The following is a 21,890-nucleotide window of genomic DNA, read 5'->3' as shown; positions in this document are numbered from 1 at the left end:
GGGAGGGAAAGGGAGGGAATACGAGAGAGAGAGCGCGAGCTAGAGAGAGAGAGAGAGAGAGAGAGAGAGAGAGAGAGAGAGAGAGAGAGAGAGAGAGAGAGAGAGCGGCTGCAAGGCGACTTGGTTGACAGTGTTTGCCTCTGCCTCCCCAGCAGTGGGAGAGATGTTCGTAACATGCAGCGGAGAGCGGTGATCATCCTCTGCGCGCCGCATCGCCGTGGACCGCCGTGCGCACTCGAAGACCGAGAAGCACCAAGGGGCGCAGCCCGCTCTGCCGAACCTGTCGTGCGCGAGGCACCGGCGGAGCCGACGACCGATCCTTGAAGAAACCGAAGGGGAAGAAGAAGGAGAAGTGGTGTGGGGGAAAATGTCAGCCCGTCAGACCTCGATTGGGGGTTAATCGCCCTGTTGTTTGGAGCCACTCTGACGCACCGGTGCTAAATCAAGAGCGCGTCTTTTTTTTGTTGTTGTTGTTGTTAAACGGAATCTCAGCCTTCTCTATCACATCCAAACAGGACTATCAAGTGAGGATTTCGCATGAAAGGGACGAATCCCGAATTCCCTGGCCAACAGAATATGAGTCAGCGCGTGTCTGTGAGCTGAGGTGGAGTGTGTCTCTCCCGCTGCACGGCTGTCTCGGTCCGCCACAAACCTTCCTACGCCAGGATGCAGCTGCTCAGAGTTGCGTGGGCACTGACCGGAGCAGCGATCTGCTGCTTTCTCCTTCTCCTCATTCACTCCCGCCTGCTCAAAGAAGGTACACACTCCGAACTCCAACCGAAATTGCATGTCACTTTTACACTGATCCAATGCGCCATCGCCTTCCATGTAGTTTATATGAAGTTTTCCGCAACAGCAAATCCAATGCGGAGTGTGTCCGCGGCTCCGGTGCAATCGCAGTAAAACGTCGGCTTTTTCTATTGGTCTCTGTAAAATGAAAATCAAATCCAAACAACACCTAACGCAGATTGATTTGCATGAGGCATGTATGCTATCGGGATTTTCCTCACCGGCAATTTTCCTTATCAACAAGTCATCGGGCAGAGGATGATCGATTGATCAATTTTGATAAGTTGGAGAAATGAGTTCAAGCTGTGCAGGAGGAGAAGAAAAAAAAACTATTACAATCAGCAGCTCACTGCTTGTATGGAATACTGAATTGCTGTAAACGTTTTCAATAGATGGCACTAGAGTCTAGCTTTAGGGTAACATTGAGGTCAAGCGGTTCTAATGTCGTTCCATTTACCTTCTATTGTGTTTTCTGTCCCGGTTATGTTGAAGCCGACATAAATATCAATCATCATTCACACACACACACACACACACACACACACACACACACACACACATCACAGCCAGGCTCGGGGCTTCACTGTCGGTCGCAATCGTGCCCATGCTGTATGTATGGATAACACAGCCTGCGGACATGGCTGCATTGTGGCAAGTGGTTCCGCTGTTGTTGTTTTTTTTGGGGGGGGGGGGGGGGCATTATTTGAGCTGCATTTACTGACATTCAGCTGAATGAATGACATGTGATTTATGGACTCTGACGATCACAATAAACCAAAATCCATCCTGATGCTTTAGTGTGCAACAAATCATGAATTCAACCAATCATTTTGCATAATAGATAGATGTGCATCATACCTGCTGGGAGATCTTCACACGGAGGTCGGGTACACTTACTGCTCAAACTCCTTACGAAAGTCAAATGGTATCACCCAGGGAACTGCTGTACTGTATGTATCCTGGTAAAAGAAAAAACTGCACTTAATATGCCCTTTGTACATGTATACCCCTGGGTGAATAGAGTGTGTTTGGCACTTAAGAACTGTCATGGGTTTTCTTTGTGCCGCGTTCCCAGAAGCATGGCTTGGAATGGCCTGCCATCCCCTCCATGCCTCCGGCCCTGGGCAAATATTCAGGTCAAGCAGTGGCAAACACTCTCTCCTCACTGTGGTGAGTACTGCTGGGTAGGAGAATGTCCAGCCATACTGAAGGCGGGGGGTGGGGGGAGGAAGAGAAAAAAAAACCTTGTCTGTCAGCCAAAATGGGAGACAAGAGGAGAGTTCAGGATTTTGTGCTGGCACATGTCCTAAAGCCTTCCTTTGGAGTTTTAATTTACTCTGGCATGCCAGCCTTTTGCACAGAGGTCAAAAAGAGGATTGTGTGGCCACCTAACAAAAAAAAAAGGAAAAAGTGCTGCTCATGGCTGTGTTAATGCGAGGGACTCTCATTAGATTCAGGCCATCAGCATTGTTGAGCTTGTTGACTGGCAAGGTAATATTTTTGACCTTGACTGCAGAGTCCTTCGTCCGTATCATGTTGTGCTTTTACGCCGAGGTGTTTTTTTCTCCCCCCTAAGCCTGCATTTTCCCCGCTGTTCATACTTGAGTCAGAATAGATGCTTGGTCTTTCAGTGGTGAGAAGATGCAATCAAAGTTCGTTATGGCTCATAAAGTCCTTTTTTGAAATCTACTAGAGAGAGAGATGGAGGGAGGGAGGCATAAAAGAGGGGTTGAGAATATGCTCACTTCAGGCTACAAGAATGGCCAAGGTCAAAGCCAGCTGTGAGGGCTAATAATACGAACAGATAAAATGAATTCAAAGACTGCATTAGCGACAATCTTTTGGGGATGAGAGTAATGAAAGGCATGCACAAGGGGCCTTAAAGAGAACAAGACCCCTTTAAATCTTCTCTTACACATTCCTTCGTAAGAACACTGGGGTTATGCAACACCAAGCCTCTCCAATTGGAATAACATATACAGAACAAAAGGGAGAGGAATGATGTATTTTTAGTCTCCCCTCTATCATGCCACAGATTGATCGGCTGTATCTGTGTTTACATGCCTGTGTGTTATTCTGGGTGGTGCAGATGTGTATGCAGGTGGTGTGTTACCTAAAGGTAGCCTGTAAACACGCGCACATCCTTTTATTATTGTATTATCATACCAGTAAAAGTGGACGTGCAAGCCAGCAACAGATGAAGGGTGGCGATTTTGGCACGGGGAATGCTCCTGAAGAAACAATATGTCCCCCCTCTGCCAGCCCGATAGATGGTAGATGCTAGAATTTGCTCACCAAAAGTCCTACCCTGCCCCTGATTGGCTGACCGTGATATACTTCTCGCACTCCTCATGCCTAAACCGAACCACATTCGGTGGGTACATTCTAGCATCTACCCCGTTAGATAGCCGAGCACGCCAGCCAATGTGCTTTTGGGAGTCGCACACCTCATTGTGTCAGCGCTCTTGGTTAATGTGACACGGGACCTTGTGCAATGAGAAATGTGGATACGGAGAGGGTGGATTGGGAATGGAAAACATATTAAAACATTATGCATGGGGAATGTGGATGAATTTTGCGTCATGAATTTCTCAGACTGTCCACTTCAATAATTCAGGCAATGGAGCAAATCCCATTTTGCTCTTCATTGGCCGAGATATTTGTCACATGGCAATAGAGAGTCTGACAGCTTCACGGATTAGTTTCTTGGTATGTGGAATTCTCTGCTGAATCCAGGGCAATCTTTTCTGAGGATGAGGTAAAATAATGAAGTGTGTCGTTCCAAAACAACAGGCCAACTATGAGTTAATCATTGTCAAAGTTAGGACAAGCTGCTTCTTTCAAACTTCAGTAGGGGGATGCGAAAATCAGCATCAGGCAAGATTCAGCGATATATTTTTTATATTGTCAAAATATTAGATGCCTTTTCTCTCAATTATCTCCTTAAGTGCTGTAAATCACGAGGACATTTCAAGGCCCTCAGCTATAGAGGAGATCAATTGAATCACTTTCAATGAATGATCTGTATCTGCTTCTTGATATACACGGCACCATGGTTGAAGTAAGGCCATTGCCGATGGACATGTTGTGAGTAAAAAATCGGTTTCAGTAGCTTTCTCTTGGAAAATGTCTTTCTAGTATCTGAGAATAAAGGCTTGAAAAGACACATTTTGATTTAAAGTGGATTTCAAATAAGCCTGCACTTTCAGACGTGGTATTGTGAAGAGAGTCCCTGGTAAATCCTGCTACTAAACTTGCTTTTAACTGTACCCAATTTGCTAGTAGACACCATCGCTGTTTCACACTTCAAAGACAGGCACATTGCCTAAAACGTCTCTGTTGCAATGACAAGTTGAATTGGAGTGCCGTTGCATATTTTCTTTTTATTCATTCCTAAAGGCTTGTGTCTGCGCAAACCAGTGGCCTCGTAACGTCCTCTGCCTGCCTCCCCCCCCCCCCCCCCCCCCCCCCTCCCGAACAGACCAACCAGTCTGCCTGACGACTGCAGTTATTGATCCACAGGTAAAACCGCAGGGTGAGCCATAATGGGCCAAAGTGACAGAGATATGTGTGTTCACACACTGCGCCTGACATCGGGCGACCAAAATCAGTTTCCTTCACCACAGACAGGAGGGCGGTCCGGGGGATCGTCTTTGAGAAAAAAAAGAAATGGATTAGAATAGAATTATGTGGCGCGTGAGCTCTGCTCGGGGCAGCCGCGGGCAGATTTGGGTCAAGCAGTGGCAAACGCTTGGTGTCGTGCACGTACGTGGCCCGCGGAGGAAGGGAAGCCCCGGCACCTCTTTAGACAGAGTTTAGAAAGGAAGGCACGTCGTGTCTGCACTCCCAAGTAGCTGCTGTCTGTATTTATTGGTTAGCGTTGGTGAGTTTTCCCTGAAAAACAGAAATTTCTATCGTCTTTAGGTTGTGTAATTTCACAGAATGTTGTCAGATGGCTATGTCAGGTGCAGGTCCTCAAGATGAGACCCCATCACCTGCCAGTGACCAGTCGTCTCTTCAAGCCTCCCTGTAGGAATGGGACTAGTTCCACTACTGCAAATTCATAGTATGAGTTGCCAAACAGTCGATGGTTATGCAAGATACTACCCAACTGTTGTTTTATCTAACAGTTGATATTGTTGTCCTCTTCACGCTACACTGTCTTGTTTTCCTGTCGTCTTTTTTTTTTTTCTTACTGCAGAGATTTCGTTCCAACTATTCAATTTCATCGTGCCATCTGTGGAGGTTTCATTTTTCTGGCAGAATATTAATTGTGTCTGAAGCAGAATGCTGCGTACACATTGCGCACAGTTGTTAAAAGACATGCTTGCTCGCCAAACATCACCGGCATCTAAGATTTAGTTCAATTGTTAGTTGTTTGATTACAGTCAAGGCCTGAGTGAGCTGCCGTATGAGCACTGAGTTAAGAGAGTTGACTCATTAAGTATTTCCTCCTTTTCAAGCCATCTATTATTAATCTGAGGAAAGGATGGATTTTAGGGAATTTAGCCCCGAAGCACAGCTTTAGGCTGAAGTGACATAAAGATAATACGCATGTATTTAATGCCGCAGTAACACTCCTTCAGCATACAGAAGCAATGTCACAATCGCCGTGTTTTACTTGGCAAATCCTCAGCGACGTCAAATCCCTCGCAGCAATGGAACACAAAAGGTAAGCAGAGTGCTCCTCCGCGTGTAATCTGCTCTAAACTGATTTGAATTGAGCACAATTTATCTTCAATGGTCAGTATCAGCTGTTATCCATAAGGGCAATGCACATTAGGGTAATGCACATGAATCAATTGCTAAATTGATTCATTACTTAAAGGCTTTGTCAATTAAGGAGGAACCTGTGGTGTTTTTTTCAACCATACTCCAAACGACCCCCTGGGGTGAAAAGTGCCCCTGGACGCAGGCACTTTTCATCTGTGTGTGTGTGTGTGTGTGTGTGAGTGAAATCTCCAATATTTACTCGTTGCACTGTTTTCACAGTTCCTATTGATTGTGGGACAGTAAAAAGTGTGCACTATTGCACCCAGTTTTCCTAAAGTCCTATTGATTGCGCTTTGGCAGTGCTGTGGGATAATAAAAAAAAAAGGCAGTAGTTGGAGTTTAATGAAAAGCTGGCTGTAAGGGTCCTGTCTCCAGGTTCCAGTTTTTACTGCGAGGTGTCATTGGCCTTTGGAAATAGTGATGTCAGAAAGACATCGACCTAACATACTTCATTCCTGCCCTCCCACCCATGAAGTGCCGTCTAAAACTCCCCGAGGCCCTACCAATCCAAGCTTGAAGACACAGAAGTGAGCTACTCTGTAAAACCTTGAATCAGCAAGGACACTCGATGCTTCGCCTTACATCCTCGGGCGCATTAACGTAATACAGATGCCGCTGATAAAATGTGTAACACACGCAGTAAATTGTGGCACAAGACCAGCGAGCTGGCGCAGATTGCTAGATCCTCCTGGATGAGGAAATGCGTTAAGAATTGAGTGATTTTAACAACTGCAGCTGTCTCTTTAATTAAAGCCTAATGCAGTAGCCAGGGAATGTGTTTTGGTCACTGCGATAGAGCTCGGCTCTATTAATTAGTCATGTACACACACACATATACACAAGATTGGATGGAGGAGGAGTGTTTTGGCAAACGACACACACACTGAGGAGTAGGACAAGAGAGAGGAGGGCCTGTAGTTGGAGATGTTCGAGACTTGCGAGACCATTTGTCTATCGGCTTGTCAGCTGGTGGGAGAAAGATCCTCTCAGATCAGCGTTTTCCTCCCAGGAGGGGCGGATTCCTCTGGCGCCCATTCTTGCAACATTGGCAACATGTCCATCGTGACCATCTCTCAACGAGATCGGCCCAGCCCTCGGAATGATCTAACCTAAGCTTACAGTGTATCCATCAAGCTCACAGAGTGCTGATTTAAGGGATCTGAGCCCCTGTGCATTTTATTCATAAACCAACTCACCATACTATTGATTCTGTGACCCACCGGGGTGCTTGAGTGTGATGCATCCACACATTCTCAAGGAAATGATGGGTGAGAAGTGTGCTTACCCTTCTGAGGTTTCAATTTGCGATTTCCTGCTCTTGTCAAAAAGGTAGGGAGAGGTCATCCCACCGTTCGATCAATCGCCGTGTGTCAGTTCATCTGGCTGATCAATACCTACTTAAGAAGTTTGATCTTCTTTGTGCGTGAGCTCACAGTCATTTGAACGGATTTAGACGCAGGGTTTTTCTGCCTCGACAAAAAGCTCGGCCCCGGGCATTGTGACACAAATGTGGTACCTGTGATAACAGGCTTGGTCATGCTTTATGGATCCGGTGCGTTCGGAGTGTTTTCCCCATTTCCATCCGGCAGAAATGTAGGTTTAATCTTACATTAGGTCGGCTATAGTACATTAGTTTTTTTGTGTCAAAGGGGCTGAATATTACCGATGCTATGCTTCTCCACCGAAACAAATTGCATGTTACTCTTTAGAAAACTAATGGAGGCTTTATCGATTCGAACAAGGCCAGCCACTTGCTTTGTTTCGGCTGTCAGATTGTGTCTAAAGCAATTTCATAAAGATCATTATTTTCTTTCTCAGGATGTCTTGCAGCTAAACAAGATCCCCCCTTTGCTCGTCCCGGCCTTTTGTACTGCTTACAGCGGCAGCTTTTATGGCCCAATTGAAAATGAATTAGAATAGAATGACACATAATGAAAATCACTAAAAAACATTGGCACGTCACATCCCCTTAGCTCGTTGCACCCTTGAATAGATTGCTTGTGGGGTTCCAATTCCTAATCTCGTCCCAACGCAGTGAGAGAAAATGGGTTTAGCTCACTGTAAAAGACAAGCCATAACGTTATGGGTCATAACGAGCGGTGCCACCCGTTTATCTTCTAATGCCATTACAGCGTGCAGAGGTGGAGAGGTGCTGACATGGATGTTAGTCATGCAACAAAGCGAGATAACTGGACGCGTTTGCTGCACTTATGGTGATCATCATTGACATAATTGACGTGGCTGGCGAGCATCACGGTGTCAGATTGTAATCCGACAGGTTGCTTGAATAACATTAGTCAAAATGGTTGCATGTTTTATCTCGTTTACTCATTGGAGCCTCCTCCCCCTTTTTGGTTTGTTATGAAGTTGTGAGGTAGTTTGAAAGCAGAATCTGTGGCGCGTGAAATTTAAAACACGGAACCGTAACCTGCTATCACTCCGGCATTGCTTGATTAGGCCTTGGAGTACACAGACTACGATAAACCCAATGTAAACAATTAGAATGTTTTAAAACAGACAAACACATTTTGAGTTACGCTCTGTTGCGCCTTGTCCTATGCCTGTGCCTGAAAATGCAACGCCCTTGTTTGTGCACCTGTCGTGGAATAGCTTGAGTTTGAGCAGAATTTCCATTCTTCTGCTTCCCATCTCTCGCCCTGCATATGTTAATAGCCATTTTCTTTCAGTTACATCATTGCTACATATAGTTTTATGCTTATGTTTACAGCTCTGTCGATACAACAGCGGGAGAGGGGTGGGGGGGGGGGGGGGGAAGGGGGGGCGCAGCCGGCGATTCTGCTTCATCATAATCATTACGGTCCATTCCACATGGGGGGGGGGGAGAGGAACTTCATTATTGTACCTGCAGGGACTGTTTGAACCAAACTCATGAATACAGAAAGCTTTCTTCCGTGGTGTTTCTTTACAGTGCTGCCGCTAGGGAATTCTTAAAGCCACGTTCCTCACTTAAAAAGTAACATAATTGTATAAAAACAGTGTGCACTATAATTGACAAGTTATGCCAGATTCACTGCGATGGCTGCGAAACAAGCTGTCTGCTTGAGCTTGGATAGAGTTACATATATTGGGGCATGTGGGTCACTGCATTTTCAAAGCTGGTGTTTCATCATCTGAGAAGTAATGCAGTGAAGTGAACATTTTTCTATATCTGACTTGGTGTGCGTTGACGTGATCTGACTGCCGCACATTGTTTCCCGTTCATAATAACATTGAGTTGGCTAGTCTGTTCTGCCCTTTCAGTGTATTCCATATTTTAGAGGTTATTATCACCAAGACATTCACAGTAAAGGCATGAATCAGATGTACCCCCGATAGTATTTCACCACGCAGTGTGAAACACAAAAAAAAAGGTGAAAAAAAAAAAAAAGAATCACATTTTAATAATGATATGTATTCAGCAAATGAAATATGCCAGGCTTGCACATTTGCCTTGCTGAACAGACAATAAATTATACCTTCTGCACTGCCACATAAGCCCAAGGATAATACCACATCCAATGAGTTGAAAGGAAATGGGGCTTGTGGGATGCAGGAAATGGAATGCCCTTGCTTAAATCAAACAGCAGAAGGAGGAAACATTGACATGTAGGTCCTGTTGGTGCGATTTGCCTCCTGCATGTGCCCCGGAGCTCTACATCTGTCCGATGAGGTGGGCATGCAAACACGCAGCCTCCACTCTTTGTGCAGAGAAACGCAGCGTCAAGGTGTTGCGACGTATACAAATACGTATGCGAAGGCACACACTCCGTCAAATGTACACCGGAGCTTGACAGACTGTACGCACTATCTGGTGTTTGCCTTTGTACATTGCAAAGCAAATTCCTGTAGATCCTAGTTTTTGATTTATCAAACAGATTACGTGAGTGTGTGTAGGGGGGTGTGTGTGTGTGTGTGAAGTTTCGACATACATTCCGATCACACAGTTCATGATAGTTAATAAATGCTGCGAGCATGTGTAGATGCGCAGACGCAGGCACAGATACAAATGCATATACGGCCACAAAGGGTCACTGGTACACACACACACACACACACAGTAGTGCGGTAGGTTCTTATGGGACTCTGGAGAGGATGAAATATTGCTGCAGAGGCCACACACAGTCCACATCGGAGCACACGCCACAAAAATAACACACACACACATCGATGGTTCACTGACGCAATCTTGTCAAAGACGGAGATGTGAGTGAATGGAAAAAGCATCTTCCACTTCTTCCACAAGTCAGCGGCTTGATAACCTGACATGTAACATGCTTAAAGACACACACACACACACGCGCACCACATCCACAAAATGTTTTCATCGTCTTTCATTTGGTTGCCACACATTGACAGATACAGTACATTCCAGTTATCCTCAGAGGACTTGATATAATTGCTTGGTCACACACACACACACACACACACACACGCACACACATACACATATAATACACAGCCCCATTTGACTTGCAGGCAGACAAAAAGGCAGAACTGACATCATGGAGGCAGGGCGGAAGTAAAACCAGTGACATCTCACCCTTAATAGTGTCTGATAGGTAAACAGAGCATAGCCACCCACCTGCCTTTTGGCCCAGGTGGAACCACTTGAGCAAATTGCCTCCTTAATTGATGGACTTGAACTGGTTGCTGTGTGCTAGTGTGTGTGTGTGTGTGTGTGTGTGTGTGTGTGTGTGTGTGTGTGTGTGTGTGTGTGTGTGTGTGTGTGTGTGTGTGTGTGTGTGTGTTTACGCCGAGGCTTCTGCCGGTGCCTGTGGCTAGGGGAGCAGTAATAGTGGAAAGAGAAATCTGTCAGCTGGTAATGAAATAATTGGCACAAACGGTTACACATGCGGGCTCCTGTGCGCGCGCACACACACACACACACACACACACACACACACACACAAGCACACAATTGCACTTTCTAATGTGCGTAAAATACACACACGTGCATGGGCGCAGACTTTTCATACGTTTGCGCTCTCTTGTGCGCACCCCACACACACACACACACACACACACGCAGCTCCGACCATGAGTACAGATAACAGTGTAGTGAAGGCGCTTGATGCACCATTTCCTCTGGTTGTAGCTGCAAATGAACAAACCCAGTAGCTGAGTATGGACAGACTGTGATGAGACTAGGGAAAGGAGGAAAGGGATCTTAAATCAATATATATATATATATATATATATATATGCTGACATGTAGAAAAAGTAGCATATGCTTTTATAAATGTAGTGGAAGGAGTAAAAAGGGCATGCGAGTAGAATGCTGGCGGAGGAAGAGGCGAGAGAGAGCCAAACAGACAGAAAGAGAGTCACAGGTTGTTGCCGATGGGTTGCCTCCTGAAATAAATTCTTTTTGGGGAAGGGTTACCATGGCAACGCAGGTAACGTCAGACTGGGATGGGTTTGTGCTAGTAACCTGCACCAGTGCTGAGAGAGAGAAGAGAGCATCCAAATACATGTGTTTCCATCCATGTAAGATTATGTTCAACGACACGTTTTGGGATTATCCAGTGCTGTTCTTCATGAGAGGGATAAGCACTGAGATTATCAGGAGCAGCAGTTTACAAAAAAAGTCGAAAAATAGTCCATGTGTTTTACATTTAAACTGTGGGCGTAACAATACTGCAATATAAGGAAACTCTTTTACAAGTAAAAGTCCTGCGTTGAAAAAGTACTGTTTCGCTATTATATATCATGATGCTTTAATGTACTTTTATTTTACTGTTGTAGTTGATTAAGGTGCAGCTAATTTCTACTATTGTATAATGCATACTGTTAGTTACATTTTAGGTAGTTTAGCCTAAAATAGTGCATCATATTTTATGAGATCATCATATGTTTGGTCTATAGAAATTCATCTGTAAAGTAGCTGTCGCGTAAATGTAGCTACAACTACAAAAGTACAATATTTCTCTCTGATGCGATGTCGTCATAGCATAACGTAGCATGAAATGCAATCATTCAAATAAACTACAAGTGTCTCAGATTTGTACTCCAGGACAGTACTTGAGTCAGTGTACTTAGTTACACATTCCACCACTGCAAAAACAAATGTACAGCCGATGAGGATGCAGAGAAGTTTGACTGTTATTATTGTGTAGCTGTAATGACTTTGTGAATGCCTGTTTTTTGAATTTTCTGCAGATAACAACCCCTGAGAAATCCACAGAATTCAGGAGAAAATATTTTATCTTCTTACAAAATATTCTGTCAAATTTCAAAATAAAATATAAAATTTCTCTAAATATAAAAGAAAATCTAATCGTAAAGAACAAAACTGCATTATCTTGTATATATATATATTTTCTGTAATAAATCCCGGTCAAACAATAAATCCATTGTTCCTAAATGCATTGTTATCAGGGCTGTTGAATGTCCAGAGCTCCCATTCGGCAAAACGTCTGGGGTCAAAGGTGCAACAGCTAATGATGCATTGGTCCCGGTGCCTGTCTGCTTTTCCATCAGTCTCTGCCTCATTATTTACCTAATCAGGAAAAAGTCAAGCTAAGTAACATGTAAATGTTAGATTTTCAGAATGCACTTGTGACATTGTGCGTCTTTAAAGTTGTCTTTTTTTGAATTTCTCTGGCAGTTTTGTCGTGTTCCTGATCCCTAATAATGCCTTCCACCATCACGTCACTTACTCTGTTTTAAAAGCTAATATATAAATAGTTGCCTTAATGAATTCTCGTTCAGGATGAGGTCACATTTTACTGTTCGTGAGGATGCAGCAGTTTGAGTTTGGTGCCGGTCGCATTTACTCAACGTCCTCAAAATAGCTCCATAATGGTGCTGCGCAAGTACATGTGTCTTGTGGTGTAGCCCTCTGGAACTGAGAGGAGATAGAGGAGAGGACACAGTGAGAGAGAGTGGTGTGTGTGCGTGGGTGTGTGTGTGTGTGTGTGTGTGTGTAATAAGTATGGTGGATGCAGATGTGTGGAAACTGCGCCAGTGAAAGCCTCCGTAGGGGGCTTTATACGGTTGTGTAACGTCTGTGGAGTTGTGTGTGGTTGTGTGTCTGTGTGCTGGCGCAGGCAGGTGTTCCTCCACGCTTCCTTGCGTATATGTGTGCTTATATGCAGTTGTGTGTCATTACAGACTCCAGTAAATGTGCGCACTTCTATTGTGTGTGTGTGTGTGTGTGTGTGTGTGTTCGTGTGTGTGCGTGTGTGTTTGTGTGTGTGCGTGTGTGTGTGTGTGTTTGTGTGTGTGCGTGTGTGTGTGCGGGGGCTTAGAAGCCTGCAACACAGCCAGTCAATAATTAGCACAGACAGCAGGGAGAGGACGATGAGAGAAAACAAGATGGGGAAAAAAGTAAGAAAAAGAAAAAATAACAAGAGCAGCAAGTGTATCTGAGCCCCCCCCCCCCCCCCCCCCCCCCCCCCCCCCCTCCCCCCACACCCTCTGGTTAGCGTGGAAATCCAGATAAGGATGTTTCCACTCTTATTCTGCTAACAGGGCTCTGCATTGGCTCTGACAGAGCTTGAATACAAATTACACTGCCCTGGCACCTCCTCCACTGGAGATAGAGACAGAAATAGGGGTTGTGGGAGCAAGACAGAGCGACGGTGGGGGGTGGGCAGAGAGGGACAGAGTGAGAGGTGGATTCAAGGAAAGGGGACGGACGGAGTGAATTCTATAAACTATGTAGAATAACGACAAGTGGGAGCAGGCGGGGAGGGGAGGGGAAGAGACAACTGTGCAGAGAAGGGACTTCATGTTTCGTTTGGGTGAGAAGGAAGAAATGAAAGGAAGAAAACTGGCAACACTCCCTCTGTCCACAACCTTTCATCCTCTAAAGTGAGCATAACAAGGTGCCCCCCCTCGCCCCATACTGTCCAGGACCATTGTCTTTTACGTTTTTCTTCTTTCTTTTAGCATCTTAAAGCGACGGCTGACCAATTGGTAATAAGTCACCGTAATAATAGCGGAGGCCTGATGATAGCTCTGGTGTTGAAGCCAATGAATAATTGATCATTTATGCCGCGCCGCAGTGAGTGCATAGTCTCCCTTTAAAGCACATTGACTCTCTGTGCTCTTGCTCCTGGCTTTATTGCGAATGCGCACACATGTGGGCACATACTCGCGCACGGACACGTTTGAACGCAGGCACACACATGTTAAAAGGAAGCACTTCCTCCTCTCCGTACTTGACATGTTTGCATCTTCTTTTTCCTGCGTCCCCATTTGCTTCTCTTTTGTTCATGCGAAATGCTGCCGCTGTAGCGAGCGGTGCTGTTTCCTCTGTAGGCACCTCACAGTGTGTGTGTGTGTGTTGCAAAAAGCTTATTGAGGGGATGAGAATGCAGGTTGTGACGAACTGTTAGAAAAGAAGAAAAGAAATGGACGTGGATATGTCTCAAGTCCTCCGAGACGAGCCGCAATGAAGGAGGTTGTGCACTCTTTAACTCGCAGAGCACTAAAATTGTGTCACTACTTGGCTGTGATATGCAATGCCTTCCTGTATCCCTCTATCCTCTCCTGCTTCAGTCTCTCAATGACAGCAGCAGCATTTCTTTTCTTTTTCTTTCCAGGAGTCAATTTACCTTTGTGACGGGCACAAAGACTTTGTTAGCTTTGAAAGGCAGCAACCGTGCCGAGCCATCAGGGCTCGCTTATCCAGTTATTGTGGATTGAGGTGTGTACGGGCCACATCGTCCTCTGCTGCTTTGGAAATTATTGTCCTCCTTCCATGTATTTGACTGTGTTTTGTTGAATGGAATTATGTATTTTTTCTGCATTAAGCATGGTTGACATGGTGACTTAATGTCGACATGTGGGATTAAGTTGTTCCGTTCAGCTAAATGAATCACTCTGTACTCTTTGTATAGAGCCTAATGGAGTATATGGAGTATATAGTGGCTGGAGAAACTAGCATGATGGCCAATTGGTTGTACGATATTTATTGTACAAACTTAGGCCAATCATAATTCCTTTTGATTAATAGCAACATAACATTGATTCACGATTTCACATCATTTTCAGACAGGATCCTCATTTTTTTAAATAAAAACCATATGCTAAACGATAAAGATAAGGACTTATTTCTTTAAGGGCTGTAGTCAGGACCACCTGAGTTTAGTCTGATAGTCCAATGTGCTTAAATGGTCTTTTTTGCTTCGGGAAGGTACTAAACTGAATGAAATGACCTGGAAGTATTTAAGTGGCAGCCATGATAAGAGCTGGTCTAATTCTTTAAATGCTATGGAAAGGTGCATACTTTTTTTAGCATACAGGTTAAACTGCACCATCCTTTATGAAAGGAAAGTAGACGATGCTTACCCACAATTCCTTGCGGAAACCCTCGCTGCACCATTTGTTGTTGCTCATTAAGCTCAATGCTGTGAGCGCATGGCGATAACTGACAGACATGAGATTTTAGTGAGACAATCCAACTTAAAAAGGAAGTGAAGTGAAAATGATGCCCTTTGTGTGTCAGTATGGTGAAGACTTTGAAACCATCATGCTATAATGAATCACTTAAACGACTAAATAAACATACGTTCATGTGTTGTTTACGTCATTGACCCCTGTTCAGTACCAACCACACATCTATGAACTTGTCAATATACTGAATGATTCATTATTCTATCTTTGGTATTATCTTCAGCTGGGTGGAGTGTGGTGGGGTTGGCGTGTTTTTGAAATTGTATCGCTAGAATGCTCCCGCGCGCACACATCCTTTGTCTATTGGTTGCGAGTTTTGTGGTGGCCCGGGCCAATTCACAGAAGTGTTTTCAGTGTAATTCAGGGAAGCAGAGAAGCAAGCAGGGGAGGAAGGGGCGGTTTTGCAAACACTCACAGAAACAGCAAAGACGTACAGAGAAGGACGCCAATGGGACTCGGTTGAGACCAGAAACTTAATAGCTAAAACCAGACTCAAGTGCTATTCCCCAAACTCCTGGTTTCACGTCTACTAGCAGAACTTCCTTTGCATCACTGCCGTGTTTGTTCAGCAGTCTCTAAAAAGATTGGGATTCTTTTGAAAGTCAAATTTTAATTCCTCTGACATTTTTTTGAGGGGAGGGGGGGGAGGGCTCTAACAAGGTTTTATAAGCTAAGTTTCACAGTGACTCACATGCATGAGAAATGAAGTTGAAGTGGAATGAAGTGGAGCTGCAATGGTGCGAGTTTTAATTGGCTCTGTCAAAAAATATTTTCCAGTGTTTGGTTTCCCTTTGGAGAATAGCCACATGCATAACCTTAATATTCAGCATGGGTGAAAGTGAATATCAAGGTAACAGCATCTCTGTCACAGTCCTTTTAAAGTGACCCAACCTGCTCAGTTGTGATGCATTGCATGTGTTCGTCAGTGTAACTGCAGGACTTTTGGCTGCCAGAAAATTACAACTGTACACAACACAAACCTTCTCTTTAAAATGAAATGGTGTCCCGGAGGTTCCACCACGGTGTCCATGCCAATCTGCACCATTTTTCCCTGCCGGGGAAATTCCAAACTATTTCAGTATTTGCCTGTGTGTGTGTGTGTGTGTGTGTGTCTCTTCTTCTTCCTCCTGGCTTTCCTGCAACCTGAGGCACCAGATTGCGATATCTCTGCAAACACGGGGTGCGCAGTAAGGTGTGTTATCACTGTTGACACACTTTTAAAAGGGAGCCACACATGCACAAATGGCACACGCATGCAGGCACTGCAATGCACAGATACAAATAAATAAATACAAAGATTGTGACACTCCTCGGTGTATCTCAGGGGCAGAGGAGAAACAAACCACACAGTCACACCCTGAAAATGACAGAAATACCATTTCATATTATATCCCGCTGACACTTCAGCTCTGTTTGCTTTGGTTTTGCTCAAATTGAATGTGTTCTGTACCCTGTTTTAGACATATATATGTTTGCTTCTGTTTCGCTGTGTGCATTCTGTTCATCATAGTAGCCAGGTTATCTCCTCCTTTATCATTATCTTCCACACTAGCCCATAAATCTGTGTGCTGATAGCGCTTGCTCCAGCGTCCTTATGCATATTCATAACACCCCTGCCTAAATATTCATGAGCAAATGTCTGGCCAAACAGCCTCCCCTGCCAGAATAGTGAAATATAAGACACAGTTTGCCTTTTTATGTGCTTGTTTTCGCTGCTGTTTGTGGCAATGGGTGGGGAGTTTTGGAGGAGATGATGTATTTGCATGTCGGAAGGAGAATTATGGGCGCAGAAGTTTCCCTCCGACTATGCAGACGACTTCACCGAGGTAGTTCCCACTTGAAGCGCCTTTTTTTTTTTTTTTTCTTCCAAAATTGTCCAGGGGCTTGTAGTTGAGGGTGAAAAATGAGCAGAGTAACAACTTTTGATAGGTATATTTTGCAGAGATGGCGCACATACATCATTGTTCCAACAATAAATGACGTATTACCATGCAAATTAGAGATGCGTCCGTACAACTTTTTTTTTTTTTTACAATCAAAACAAAACAGTAAACTTTATGTATTTTCAGTTGAAACGAAGTGCCGTTCTGATAGCTTTCAGCTTTTATTGAACCGTGTTGTGTTGCTGTAAGTCAAATCTACTTTGGAGATCTAACCTCTTTACCACCCTTTCGCACTGTATGCACATTCCACTTGCAAACGCCTCTCTTATCACATCTACTTTTGCAAGAACAGTGCAATCAAATGTAATGTGAGTATTGACTGCGCTCTCTTGTTCTCAGACAGTGGAAATTAGACGAAGGAGAGCGCCATGTGTCAGAAATGTTATCGAATCAACCGAACACGACTAAGACGGGGTGAAAGTGTTTTTTTTTTTTGCTCTCATTTATTCACTTCAGTTATTCTCCGGATGAATAACTCAATAGCAGATTGATGGCAGACTGTGAGGAGAGGAATGTCTGGTAGGCATTCATAAGCAGAGGTTCTCAGAAGTGTTAGCGACAGTATATTTGCAAATACCACAGAGTCAGTCACAGCACACAGACATTTGAATGTGATATTTCCCGTAACATTGAAACCTTACTTTCAGCAATACTCCACTTTATCTGTGCGTCTTGAACATTAGGAGTAATGATCGGTACAAGAGTTAGTGAGCACTTTCCAAGGGAGACAACTAAGAGCAATTCAAATTGACCTCAGGGTGTTGTCGTCCTGGAGACATCAAAAAATACAACACTCTTGGTCATCCAACCTCCTTATTCAGCTCATCCTCTTGGGTACAACACAGAGGGCATCATGGATATTGATAAATGAGTGCCTTTTAGCAAGCCTGATGATTCAAGCTTAGCTAAACAAAATGGCTGGGTTTATGAAATCGGGGTAACGGCTAAGTAACCCAATTATGTGTGCTGTGCAAAAAAAAAAAAAAAAAGGCCTGGAGGGAATTCCTCTATTAATGGCCTCATCCCTACTGATGCTTAATATGCCGTGAGCTTTCTATTCCTTGCACTTTCATTTTACTTCAGCCTCCTCACAACATAAAGCATAATATATACTACACACTCATTTACCATTGTTTCCAATTCATTGGGTGTAATTACATTGCTGGAACAACTACAATACGGTATCAATTAAGCTTTAAACAAGTGGCTGTAAATCCACAAGGAGTTCTGCCTGGAAAACGACATCGTCCTCACTACCTCATTGCAGCCTATTGATACCACAGTAAGTGCAGTGCTGCAGTGTTGGTTGCTAAGGTGTCAGCACAGTAATCACCTCTCTAAGTAATATGCGGTGGGACGGAACACGATCCCGATTACATTTGCAATGACCGGTCAAAAGAAGGACCTTTTAGATTATCTGCAAGTTTGAAGTACCGCTCCACTCAAAAAATGTGTATTGCTTAATTAACTCACTTGTACGTTTAAGTACGTATGTCTGTGTAGAGTTACAACCCAGATCGCCGGAAAAAAATGTTGCCGTTGTGTGTTTCTGAACCAAAAATGTTTAGGCAACAAAACTACTTGGTCATGTTTTGTGTTCAAATCATAGCTGTATTACAACTGTAGCAATGTAACTTGCGTAAATAAATAATCACCTTTAGTTGACTTTCTTACGTTATGTAACAAGCGTAAGAAATGTTATGTTCAGCAACATGACATACATCAACGTAAAACAACGTACATAAAACTACTTTATGTCACACAACGTTACGTAAAAAGCCTTTTCTTTTAAAAAAGGACACGAACATCAGCCTCCTGGGTGAAAGTCATGTGTTCTTTTGTCTCATCCACCGCAGTAGACATTATTGCTTCTCATACTCGTTTTACATACATCTCATGCCACATAACCTTCAATCAGGGTCGCTCGCTGTACTACGTAACTCGCTCTGATCAAATGCAAATGAGTCCATGTTCAACGTATCGTTGGTTTTGCCAAAACACACAAGGCCAACATTTGTTCCCGGTGACTGGGCTGAGAGTTTTCACATTCTTCTGATGCACCTTGTGCTCACATTAAATCTGACGTGTATGTACGAGTAGGATGTTGTTACATCACGACGTGAATGCAATTTAGACAAGTGCAAGTATCCAGCAGTTAAACCTTGAACACGTATTTGCATATTCATAGGTTTCTTTGAAGCCTTGACTTTCCATTATATTTCTCTATCAGCTCATGTTGCGATAATCTCTAGAGAACTATCTGTGGGCTGGTCGGAGATCAGCAAATGTACAGCAGTCATTGACAGGATGAAATGTGACCTTCCTGTGAAAAATGTGCTTAACAGTCCCTCTCACCACTTGGCCCACATGGCTTAATTTAGCTTTTGCACCAAAAATGCAGCACTTCTCCCAAAATGAAGACATTGGATATTGTTGTGTTACTATGACAAAATACCTGACAGCTTTTCCATTCGTCTGACATCCCAGTCCTCCCCCCAGCAGGCATCATACGGACTTAAGTTATTCATCCGTGGAGCATTTTGAAATGGAGGGAAAAGCAGAGGAACAAATATCACTCTTCCTCTCTTTGGCATCTTTCAATAAGATGCCATTCCCGAGTCCCGGGTAATTCGGTTTCCAACAGCGCCCAAATCTGTCGCAGTCACTGACACGCAGCTCTGAAGGGAGCGTCGCATGCTCCAGCATGTGTGCGTACACGAATGAAATCCACTCTTAACAATGGTCTGACATCAGATGAGCTATGCGCTTCATGCTCTGGGTAGTTGTCTCATCGTCAGTCAGTCAGCTGTCTGCGGCGTTATTGCGTTGATTAGGAAAAGGCCTTTTGTTCAGATGAGAGAATCATCTCTGTTCAGCTCATCTGGAAGATGGGCGAGGTGGAGAGCAGAGGAGAACTAAGGACTGATGAATCTGGTTGAATAACTTAGATCACGGCCCAGACAGTTATTTTTTTACTGGTTTTCAGTCTCTCTTTTGTCTTCTTCTCTCTTCCTCTCTCACTTTGTCCCTTTCACCTTTCTTTGCGCAATCTCTCCCTCATTTCCCCTTTGCTACACATTCTTTTCTTCCATCTCTCTCTCTCTCTCTGTCCATCATCTCTATGTTTCTCCTGCTTTTTTTTCTTTCAGACGCATAGAATCACTAACAGCAAACTTTGAAGTCTGAAGGAAGTGACAGCTGCATGCTTTCTTCACTGTCCGCCCCGGCTTTTCTTGGCGGCCTAACTTTGCGCGGCGGTAATTGGGCGAGCTGCTAATAAGGCACGGCATTGGTTTTCTTGTCGTATGACTATTTTCCAGCATGAAGGCATCTGGTAATTGACTGTTCGCCAAAACCCTGCACCCCCCCTTAGTTAGTGTTCCTACGCCTGTGAAGCTTTCCATTCCCACAGTTTACAATGATAACAGGTGCAAATTCATCACTCATCCGTAACTTGATTTTAGACGGGGCTAATCAAAAGCGAACTTCTCATTTCTAGAAAATCTAAATAAAACACAAATGACTGTTGCTAAATTTGCCATAGCTAGCCAGCTAATTAAACTATTATTAGCTGCATTGGTTGGTTAAAAGCCCCATCTTTGACTTGACTTTTTGTTTTTCGGCTGACTTTTTAAAAACAAGAATCTTGTTAAATGTGCTCTTGCATGAGACTGTGCTAAAAGACTTGACACTGCATGTCCCGGGCAAAAAAAAGCAACCAGTTGTATGAAGATCAATCGGTGTATTTGGCGAACGCAGCTAATGCCACCACAGGTAAAAGAAGTCACAACCACAAAGACGAGCTCTGCGTTTAAAGACGGGTCGGGTGGTTTGCCGACGTCACCGCAGACCCCTCGCACTGAGGGTGCAACGAGCACCAAGTCCACTCAAGCGGCAAGCCTTGAAAATGTATTATGAAACTGTGGCCTGTCTACCTATACTGTGAGTAATTCATGACAAATACTTGACAAGTCATGAAAAAATGAAAACAATGGGAGTTTTCCTTATATATATCAAGCAACAAAAGGTTGTAGCACGACTTGTTTGTATTTGATGACATTGCACGTCTTGCGATGTGACTGTTGCGCATGCACCCGTCACAATGTGGATGCGGAAACAATTTATTGTGCACAGAACAGAAGCGACACAGAATATTCAAAGCGTTTTTTTTTTTGAAACGGCAGGCTTCTCTGCATCTAATGCTTGCCATTAGTTTCGTTGTTTATGAATGCAGGCCCACTGCTGGAACGGTTCACCTGAAAAGCAGCCAAAAAGCCGAGACCCATCAGCGAGAGTGGAGGTCCTGATGGGTCCCCTCTCTCTGTTTTCATCTCCGGTAGCCTGTCCCAAGTTGTGCTTACAGCCTCTTTCTCCCCCTGGGGACACACAAATATAAACTTTTAACCCAGCGTGGCTGCCAATTTCCTGCACATAATGGCACATTCTGTCCATCACCGGGGCTGCTTTCGACGGGCATCTTGTGGGTTCTGGCAGCATTGCTACTTCTGTTTTTTTTTTTTTTGAAGGTCAGTCACCTGATAGACTATTTTAAATGCGTTACGATGAGCCTGTGGAATTTTCCAGTGTTTCCTCTGCTTGCACAAGTGTGTTTTTTTATTTGTCTTGTAAAAATTGAGGGGCCACTCTTCCATTCACTGTGTTATTGCACTATATTGTAGACCTCTGCTCCCCCTCTTTCTAGAACTGCAGTTATATTAGAAATGCCTTTGCATCTACATTGCCTGCTGGAGCTGTTTTCATCTTTGTGGGAAAGAAGTACGGCGTCGCCTCCTCATATATTGACTCTCTGCCTTTAAATTATTAAACGGACAACCGTTATCCCCTAACTCTGTCTGCTTGGGTCACCATCCTCAATAGACTGGATTTTTACATACTGCCTTCTGCTCATTGGAAAGACAATGCCACGGGAAATAGACGTGGATACGTTGACCTGACTATTTAAGCGTTTGTGAACACTTCCAA

General features: G+C 44.1%; 1 protein-coding gene across 1 annotated transcript in view; it reads left to right on the top strand.

Moving 5' to 3' along the window:
- Positions 1-666: 666 nt before the first annotated feature.
- The window catches only part of LOC306713850 (chemokine-like protein TAFA-5), a gene marked incomplete at both ends in the record, with an annotated part of 77,783 nt that continues 56,559 nt past the window's right edge, over positions 667-21,890 (top strand). Inside the window, one exon of the mRNA XM_079183689.1 lies at positions 667-757. Within this exon, the coding sequence (XP_079039815.1) occupies positions 667-757 (91 nt within the window). The remainder of the gene's footprint in view (positions 758-21,890) is intronic.

The sequence above is a fragment of the Pholis gunnellus genome (assembly GCF_910591455.1).
Source record: "Pholis gunnellus genome assembly, chromosome: 22".
In the NCBI taxonomy this organism is placed as follows: domain Eukaryota; kingdom Metazoa; phylum Chordata; class Actinopteri; order Perciformes; family Pholidae; genus Pholis; species Pholis gunnellus.
The sequence above is the reverse complement of the archived record's forward strand: the minus strand, read 5'-3'. Positions and strand labels throughout refer to the sequence as shown.